At 29.9% G+C, this 9,777-nt stretch overlaps 2 protein-coding genes across 2 annotated transcripts; one reads left to right on the forward strand and one right to left on the reverse strand.

The window, feature by feature from the left end:
- Nucleotides 1-2,203: 2,203 nt before the first annotated feature.
- LOC145016762 (uncharacterized) lies at nucleotides 2,204-3,816 on the reverse strand. The gene is made up of 7 exons (XM_078974982.1): nucleotides 3,775-3,816; nucleotides 3,674-3,702; nucleotides 3,387-3,522; nucleotides 3,109-3,305; nucleotides 2,898-3,018; nucleotides 2,645-2,824; nucleotides 2,204-2,413 (listed from the first exon to the last, which is right to left on the reverse strand). Exons 1-7 carry the CDS (start codon nucleotides 3,814-3,816, stop codon nucleotides 2,204-2,206), a joined length of 915 nt encoding a protein of 304 aa, XP_078831108.1.
- Nucleotides 3,817-7,023: 3,207 nt separating this feature from the next.
- LOC145018077 (stress-related protein-like) lies at nucleotides 7,024-8,750 on the forward strand. Its single transcript, XM_078976004.1, has 3 exons — nucleotides 7,024-7,164; nucleotides 7,821-8,045; nucleotides 8,146-8,750. Exons 1-3 carry the CDS (start codon nucleotides 7,126-7,128, stop codon nucleotides 8,575-8,577), a joined length of 696 nt encoding a protein of 231 aa, XP_078832130.1. The 5' UTR covers nucleotides 7,024-7,125; the 3' UTR covers nucleotides 8,578-8,750.
- Nucleotides 8,751-9,777: the final 1,027 nt, after the last annotated feature.

Below are 9,777 nucleotides of genomic sequence, written 5' to 3' on the forward strand. Positions count from 1 at the left end.
ATTTTGTCACATTAGCAACTCTCTTCAACATAAATATAGATAAGAAAAACCAATTATGTATGTATTCACATTTGCATCTGTTTTATCTCCTCAACATAGAGAAAACAACAAACCAAAAAGTTTTCATCCGACCTCCGCATCGCGGGGGCTCCCCCTCTAGTTTATGATATTTAGAGGTTACATAGAAACCAATGAAAGTACATTGTCATTAAAGGAATGTTCCATTAATATTAAACCAAAAAATATTTTAAAGTACAATGGTATAACCATAAGATTTAAATGGTAACAAATGAAAAAAAGTAGGATTCATCAATATGATGAAAAAAATTATTAAGTAAACAGCCATTAAAGGGAATGTTCCATTCTAAAAAATTACATAATAATGATTTTTACTGGTTAAAGGGAAACCAATGAAAGTAAAATGTTGTAGTATTGACTATTGAGTAGTTATTTTTTACTTTAAGAAGAATACCAACAAAGTTTTCATTTTTTTTTAATACAAATTAGATAAAGTACAAATTAAGCACCCTCAATCACAATATAATTTCACCTGTAAAAGTATCAAAGTATCAAGCTCGAGATAGCTTTAACATTTGAACAATAATAACCACATATGCAATATCGGCCAAAAATTTAAAATATTAAGAAAAAATTTAAAAAAATTTTACAAGCAAATATAATTAAAAGTTTATAAAATAAAATGAAAAACCTTTTGAACAGATTCGTGAAGAAAAATGCGAAGTCAAGAAGGACTGTGAAATGTGATTTGTTCAATATTGGAGTCAAATGCAGTTCACGTGTAAAAGCAAAAATGTTCGCATTTGGTAATACAAATCAAAATTGGGTTTCGCATATGAGGTTGTATGGATTGGGGTTAAAGATGCGAAGGTGATTATGGTTAATATTCATTTCGTATTTGGTGAGACAAACAACTCAAATGCGAATGAACTAAAAAAAAATGATTGGAACATGCGAAGAAAGAGGGTGAATGAAGAATGTGAATTTTACAGTAGAATGCGAATTGGGGAAGAAAGCTAAGAATTTCAAATTTTTATTATACAAATTGATTGATTTATTTATCTGTCTTAATTGTTAACTGCGATATATCAAATACTTATCAAGTTAGGGGCAATATGGTCTTTACATATATAGCAATATTTTTATTATACAAATTGATTGATTGATTGATTTGTCTTAATTGTTAATTGCGATATATCAAGCAGATGAAGTAAGATCGATTGTTTTGAAATGCGATGTCAAATCTGTTGAAGGGTGTAATGATTATTGTTTTCGAATGGTATGTGTTCGATTGGTTATTGGGTTTGTATACAGGGATCGATTTTAAACGGAGGTTAAAGATTGTGGGAATGAATAACTGTTAAATTCGATGTTTTTTGGAACGAAGCCTTGGTTATTAAATGAATCATACGAAGGATCTGTTATTTGATTTTGGAATTGGGGCGAATAATCGAACGATTTGGAGTTGCGAATTTGATTTTGAAAAACCAATAAGTTGGGTTCGCATATGAAAACAGATAAGTTTTGATTTTGGATTCGCAATTGGGTTAATTGGGTTATTGATTGAGGGACGATTCGTGAAGAAAAATGCGAAGTCAAGAAGGACTGTGAAATGTGATTTGTTCAATATTGGAGTCAAATGCAGTTCACGTGTAAAAGCAAAAATGTTCGCATTTGGTAATACAAATCAAAATTGCGTTTCGCATATGAGGTTGTATGGATTGGGGTTAAAGATGCGAAGGTGATTATGGTTAATATTAATTTCGCATTTGGTGACACAAACAACTCAAATGCGAATGAACTAAAAAAAAAATGACTGGAACATGCGAAGAAAGATGGTGAATGAAGAATGTGAATTTTACAGTAGAATGCGAATTGGGGAAGAAAGCTAAGAATTTCGCATTTTTATTATACAAATTGATTGATTGATTGATTTGTCTTAATTGTTAATTGCGATATATGAAATACTTATCAAGTTAGGGGCAATATATTTTATTTGAGTTATAACCAAAATCAACTAACTTGTCCAATTTAAAACAATAAAAGTATTCAAAAATATTCAAAACCAATAATATTTGACATCCTAAATACCCCAAAATAAAAATCATACCAAGCAATTAAAATATCTTTATAACCAAAACAAATGATCAAAATATATTAAATGTGTCTTATAACCGATAGAAACTCACTTTTCAATTTTTGGAATCAAGAGTGGAGTTTCCTCTGCGGTTGACTTTCTTTTAGCCTTAGTTGAACTTAAATCATATCCAGAATCAACATCATAAATTTCTTGGAGGTTGCGCTTCAAATCACCTGATATTTTGCAAGGACTTGTTGCGGTTGACTTATCAACTGTTAAGGGTGTAAAACTTTCGTCTGTTTGTGAGATCACATCCTAATTTAAAAAAAATGTTTGATTCCTAAAAAAAATAACTAATATAATTAAAAGTTTATAAAAAAAAAATGAAAAACCTTTTGAACAGGCTGTACAACATCATCGGATTCCAAAGCAACTTAATTTAAGGAGACAGATTGAATACTCTAAAAAATAAAATGGAAATATGTTAATCGTTATGTACTTTAACATTAAAGAATTGTAAATTTTCAACAATAAAAAATTACATACCATAAGTTCTATTTTACTTTCCAATTCACAAACAATGGACATATCTTCTGTAACTCTGAGAACTGTGTAGATGTTATTATAGTTGTTGACATTGTATTCTGTAATATCTACAACAAAACCAAACTTGGGGTTTTTCAACACGTTAAGTTGCATTGGAAATAGGGCATCACTGTCTCCGGCCTGTAAGATATATTTTAATAAATTAAAAAAATTAAGTAAATGTTTTCTGATTTTAAAGGTATGAATAATATACCGCATCATGTATCTTTTTCAACTCGTAGGCACTTATATTTAACAACCTCCTTGCTTCCCTATCAAAAAGAGTCAATCCAATGGTTCCAGTACAATCTTGTATGTTAATTGGAATTATATACCTAAAACAAAAAATAATTATGTCATTGTTAGTGTTGTTTTAAGAGTGACAAAATTAATAGAAATAAATATGTCTATACTTTATAACTGACTGAAATTCAGATTTTTTGCATTGTGCATTTGTACACTCGACAACCATAGTTTCTGAAATTCCCTCAGGGTTGGTATACGAATGATTGGTTTTGGGAACAGGGATAATTTTTTTTCCACATTTTTTGCATGCTTCATAATACCATGGTAGATTCTGCCTTATATTAACAATGGAAGCAACTAATAAAAACTTCATTTCCTGTATCATATCAAATGTAAAAATTATTAAAATAAATTATGCAAAAATAAAATGTAAAACATATAAAATAATGCAATATACCTTAATTGGTTCGGTGATCTCACAAATTGTTTTTAATGGAAAATTTCCCTTAAAGTCATCTGTATATGAAGAAGAGTAGCTTTGAAGTGTAGTTATGCTTTTTTCAGTTATACCGAAATTGTCATGACATTTCAACCTGTAATGTTTAATTTAGATTCATGAATATTAGGTTTTGTGTTTTTTTTAAGTTAAAATACATTATAAAAAAATAAAAAACAGTTGGAAACTAACTTATTTTTAAACTCATTTATTTCATAAATGTCAGAATTTATGAACAATTTCGTTACTTCAAAATGACTTTTAGCTTCACCAAGACCTGTAAAAAATGTATATCCAATTATTAAAATTTATATAAAAACAGTAATTATAAACATCTATATATAAAGACTGAATACAAACCATTCCAAATGTTTAGCTTCAAAAACTGCATCACGATAACAACAAAATTAACAGTCGGGTTATTTTTTAGGTATTCTGAAATTTGATATGCTTGACTTCCAAAAATAGTAACCTTCAGATATACAGAACTAAATAAACCATAAAATATTATATTAATATTAATTTGTGATTAATTAAAGATAATAAATAATAAATAAATAATACAATATAATCTCACTCTAGGTTGCTAAGAGTGACTTTTATATAATGCTTGGATGGTACTGGATTTGAAGTTTCAAGAGGCCTAAATGACACGATATGTCCAATAACATCTACACAACAGATACCACAAAAAAATAAAAGTTTATGATTAAATTCGTAATATTTAAATAATAAAATGTATAACCAAAAAAACAAATGATAAAAAATGATTTTATTAATATTTTATGACTAACCAAAGAATGTGTCTTTTGGGCATGTTTGTTCTATGATAGAATTAAAGTCAACAAACATAAATCCATTGACCGGACCCGAGAAATCATCACATTTTTTTAGGATGCTTTTCCAATCCAAAGTTAAGGTCTGTTTATGACCTGTATAACTAAAACCATTAGTAACAGCAGCAATATTGGGTTTTATAACTATATAACTTTCATCTTCCTTTAAAAGATGACGAAATCTGGAGAAATTCTGATTGAAGACACGAGCTTGGTATTGTGTACCCTGTTTAAAAAAAAATTAAAAATTATTATGTTCATGAAACATATCTAATATTGAATGATGAATAAAAAATATATCAAATACAACAAACCTCCTCATCCATGATGATCATTTCAATGGAACAAACTTTATTATTTCTGACAAAGTTCCAAATTTTAAGCACCCGAACCTTGATATGCGATTTTTCATCTATCTGGTCAATGTTATTTAGGTAAACCTTTTTTCCTATTTCCATTTTCTGCAATAAATTTAATCATTATAGAATTGTAAGGAAAATTAGCAACCTTTTAAAATGTACAGAACATCCTAACCAATAAGTAAAACAGAAAAATTATAAATCAACACATGATAATAACAACTGACTTAATGTACTCATAAATTTTTAAATTGAATAATTCATTTTATAATAAAATGGAATACAAACAAAAACAAATAATTCATATGAAATAATGTTTTAGATTGAATAAAAGTTTATATAATAAGATGGAACACAAATATATAATAAACATGAAAACGACAATTATACCGAAAATGCCCCTGCAACATACTAACACTAACAGATAACATAACAATGAGTAAAACAGAAAAATTAAAAATCAACACATGATAATAACAACTGACTTAATGTACTCATAAATTTTAAAATTCTAAATTTTTTTGAGATTGTATTTAGATAAAAACAAACAAATTTTAAAATTTCATACCATAAAAAAAAGTTACTGTGCACATCTGAAAAAGACTATTTTTATTTTTTTTTTAAAGAAAATGAACTTGTAATGTTTATTAGTTTTTCGTATTTTAAACTGAAAAGGTAGAAGAAGTAGACGATTAAGAAGAATTACAAAAAAGAAGAAGAATAGAAATCATACAATGAGAACGTGATAGATACAGATAAATAAGAACATGGAGGAAATAGAAATATTGGTAATTCTGATTTTTGAATACACTAACCTGATATTTAATTCTTGAAGCGTTGCAGAACAACAAAGAATGAAGAAGAATACGTTTGTTGTGGTTTCTATGGAGCAGAATTGTTATGGAACAGAATGGTAAAAACAAAATAACCGTATAAATGATATTTACGTTTGCTGAAAAATACTGTAGATTTTTAGGGATTTAATGATTGCAATATATTGAATTTGCAATCAAAATAAACAAACTTTCAAATTTAATCGTGATTTTCGAATCTGATTATTCATTAACATATTTTTTTTCAAATTATTTCCATAATCTTTATTCATTTAAAATTAATGCATGAATATTTTGAATGCAGTTGACAGCTAAAATTTCCTGATATATTACATCAGTTTGAACTTTTATTCAATTTTCGAATTCAATGGCATTTACGTAAATATAGAAGAAAAAATGAGCAGAAAAACTCTATTTTGGGGGGCTGGGAGAATGCCACGTGACCGAGTTCTACTTATTTATTAGAATTAGGATATTGAGCTTGCCACTAGAAACCAACATAACCAATGCGAACAAGGACGAAAAAGGACAAGAAAAGTAATTTTAGAAAATCATAGAGATCATGCGAACAATCATCACTTTACGGCTGTAAACGAACTTAATGAACACAAATAAGATGTTGTTTGTGTTCGTTCATTAATATTTGACAAACAAATAAATGAATATGAATGAATAAACAAACGAATGTTTTACTATTCATATTCATTCATTTAACAAATTACTTTATTTATGTTCGTTTATTCGTTTATGTTCCTAAACATGTTAAACGAACATAAATAAATGAAGATAAACAAACAAAATTGAATATGTATGAACAAAAATTAACATATAATATGGTAATGTGACCAAACATAAGTGAACATATATATACATAAAGAAACTTATGTTGACAAACATTAATGAACTTAGAAAAAACAAATAAACGAATCCATTTTCCATTTTTGTTTTTTTAACTAACCATACGAGAACTTTTGTTCATGTTAACAAACTTCCCGCCAAACAAATCATGAACGGTTCGTTGAACTTTAGGTTGGTTTATAACTCCATAGATTATCTAGGGTGATTTGGAATGTCACGTAGGCCAAGGAGACCATGTGGGACGAATAATGTCTTCAAATGGAAGACGTTGACCAAACATACAAGTTTTTGAAAGCATTTGGTCGCATGATTTGTAAAACTACACAAACCAATAGCATAAGTTTGTCTATGAAAAACAACTAAAAACAATTTTATAAATAAAGGAACGACTTACTACCCTTATAAAATATTATAACCTTAATTAAACATAAATATAAATTTTAAAACAAGACTTGCCGAGGGATTAGTTGATCCTCGAACTTGAAATTTTAAAGGAATTTAACGGACGATTTAAAAAGTACAAAGGCTTCTTTGGATTAAATACATATGTTCTGGGGCCCAAGTGCAACATGCCCATAGATTTAGAATAACAGTCGACACTTCTGGACCCACACTTGCTTACACGGTGACGCAATTGCATCCTGCATGAAACTCTCGGTTTCCGTGGAAAATGTGGACTGCTGTTTATAACCGACTCTGTGTATTGTATATAAATATAGATTCATCGATTGTTGGATACGAAAACCTTCACAGTTAAGCAACAATCACTTTATAATAAACGATCTCTTCTCTCTTTGAATCTTCCATCTTGATCATGGCCGAAAACGCTATTACAGTTTACAATCAACCAGAGGTTCGTGTTTTCTAATGTTTAATTGTAGTTCATGCTATTTTGTATTTATTTTTAAATGAATTGTTTTAGCATGTATGTTTAATTTGGGGCTTTGATTCCATTTCGATTCATTTGTTAAAAAGATAGAATTCGTTGCTTAAATGAAGGAACATGATTAAATGAAATTAAGTGTTAGTAACATAAAAAAAAAAATCTGTATGAGAAATTGTTCGCATTCTTTTGATCCTTCCAAAATTTAGGATAATTCAACGTAATTAAAGGCATATGTGGTTTTCGTGATGCTAAATTTATGAACTTATAAATCGACTAAAATAAATACACTTTTCTATCTTCTAATATTCTACACCATTATTGATGCTACATATTTACACATAATTACTACAAAGCTAAACAAAAGATTACATTAGAGACTCTTGTAGGTGATATTGTGTATTCACTACGCTTTTATAATATGGTTTATATAATTATATTAATGATTGATGCCTAAAATCTAGCGAAGTTGTTCATGATATATATTTGCAAACCAATTGTGTACTATTTGATGGAAAATACCTTTCATTGATTTGTTGAATTATGTTCTTGAGTGTTGGAAACATGTTTCTTGATACCAACAAGTCACGAACACTTAATATGATCTCTTCTTTTTGTTACGAAAGGCTCAAACCGAACAAGAGAAGTTAAAATACCTAACTTTCGTCCAAGAAGCAGCAAAGCATGCAGCTCCATACGCATCAAAAGCCTATGATTACGCTAAAGAAAACAGCGGTTCACTCAAACCAGGCGTAGAGGCAATAGAAGGCACTCTCAAAACCGTTATTAGCCCTGCATGCGATACATTCCATAACGTCCCTGGTGAAGTACTCAAGTTTGTTGATCGAAAGGTAATCATCATCTTCTCCTTCTCTTTTCCTCCAAATATCATTACATCAATCTTGTTAATATATCACCAAAAAGATTTGAAATTTATAAACATGGTTACAGGTTGATGAGTCTGTTGCAAAAGCCATGTCTACCAATGTCGCGAAGGACATCAAGAACCATGGAGTTGTCGAAACTGCATCTGGGCTTGCAAAATCTGCGTACACGAAGCTAGAGCCGAGTGCAAAAGAGCTGTTGGTGAAATATGAACCAGTTGCAGAGCAACAAGCAGCTTCAGCTTGGCATTCTCTTAATAAAATGCCATTGTTTCGTAGTGTGGCTAAGGTGGTTATACCAGCAGCTGCGTTCTTGTCTGAAAAGTACAATGAGACTGTTCAGCAAACAGCGGAGGACGGATACCAGGTTTCTTCATATCTGCCGTTGGTGCCTACTGAGAAGATTGCTAAGGTGTTCAAGTCTCCGGAGCAAGAAGCAGAATTTGAACCAGAACCAGTTGTTCATGGTGGCGAAGAAGGAGCTGTGGTGGCGCATTGATTATAACGTTATTATTGGTTGTGGTTTATTTGGCAATATTTCTTGTTTTCTGTCAAGTTTACCTGAAATGAGATACACGATCGAGTGATGGTTGACAATTTTAATGTAGGTTTTGAATGTAATTTGGGTTGTTATTATTATTATTATTATTATTATTATTATTATTATTATTATTATTATTATTATTATTACTATTACTATCGTATCTACATGTGGGATAATATTTTGATAAATCACTGCAGAAATAAAGTCATTTTTTTCCGGCACACGCACACGTACTACTTGCACGTTCCTTCGAATTATTTTTTTTTCAATAAAATTAGGAGGAAACAAAGTTCGTAGAAAAGTACCTACCGGAAAAGAATTTTAAGAGATTTTCCTAGGAAACTTTCGAAAAATTTCCGAGGAGGTTCTTTTGGAGCAGCAGACACGGAAATTTCTACTATAGTTGCACCTTATATAATAAGGAATTGCATGTAGTTAGTTGCGCCTTAATAAGGAATTGCATACATCTTTTTTTGTGGGTGCACTTTAATAAAAAGAAGAGAAAACTTGACGGGCCCTATCGTTTGGTGTTACTTGTATGCTTTGTTGTTAGAAAGAATTTTTAATTCAGATCATCCTCATAACTTTAATTTTTTACCCGCCTAATTCTTTACTTAACTTTCCATCTGATTTAGGGTTAAGAACACCTCATATGAGTGACATGCTGGGGGCATTTTTGTCATTTCATAATTCAACGGACTTAAAACTACTTCGTCTTTCTTCTTTTTTCAATCGATGCTTCCACTTCTCTTCTACTCAATTTCTCTTGCATCGTGAAAGATTGAAGATCCATAAAATTGATTATGGCGAAATGCAATTGTGGAGCTGTAGGGATTATACAAACTTCAGGGACAAAGAGAAACCATGGTATTCCATTTTATACATGCCCTTTATAGGTATCGAGTTATCAATTTTTTTTTTTTGGTAATTTTCTATTTTAACCCTACTTAGTGCTAATTGAGGCTATTGAAAACTTCAGGGCCCAAGAAGTGGATTTATTTCGTGGGTAGATGAAGAAAATCATAAGCATGAGGCTGAAAGCCAAAATCTTGAGCTTGAAATCCGTAATGAAGAACTTCAAATCCAAACTCGTGACCTTGAAATCCAGAATGAAGAACTTCAAATCCAAAATCGGAACTTCAAAATGTGGTTAAT

Source organism: Lactuca saligna, chromosome 9 (assembly GCF_052625555.1).
Source record: "Lactuca saligna cultivar CGN05327 chromosome 9, ASM5262555v1, whole genome shotgun sequence".
NCBI classification, from domain to species: Eukaryota; Viridiplantae; Streptophyta; class Magnoliopsida; order Asterales; family Asteraceae; genus Lactuca; species Lactuca saligna.

Excerpts from the sequence above, each read along its gene's own strand:
- LOC145016762 (XM_078974982.1), bottom strand. The coding sequence starts at position 3,816 with ATGCAGTTTTTGAAGCTAAACATTTGGAATGGTTTGTATTCA. Across the intron at positions 3,703-3,774 it reads TTTGGAATGGTTTGTATTCA|GTCTTGGTGAAGCTAAAAGT; the intron begins GTCTTTATATAT and ends CATTTTTTACAG. Across the intron at positions 3,306-3,386 it reads AGATCACCGAACCAATTAAG|GAAATGAAGTTTTTATTAGT; the intron begins GTATATTGCATT and ends GATATGATACAG.
- LOC145018077 (XM_078976004.1), top strand. The coding sequence starts at position 7,126 with ATGGCCGAAAACGCTATTACAGTTTACAATCAACCAGAG. Across the intron at positions 7,165-7,820 it reads CAGTTTACAATCAACCAGAG|GCTCAAACCGAACAAGAGAA; the intron begins GTTCGTGTTTTC and ends TTGTTACGAAAG. Across the intron at positions 8,046-8,145 it reads TCAAGTTTGTTGATCGAAAG|GTTGATGAGTCTGTTGCAAA; the intron begins GTAATCATCATC and ends ACATGGTTACAG.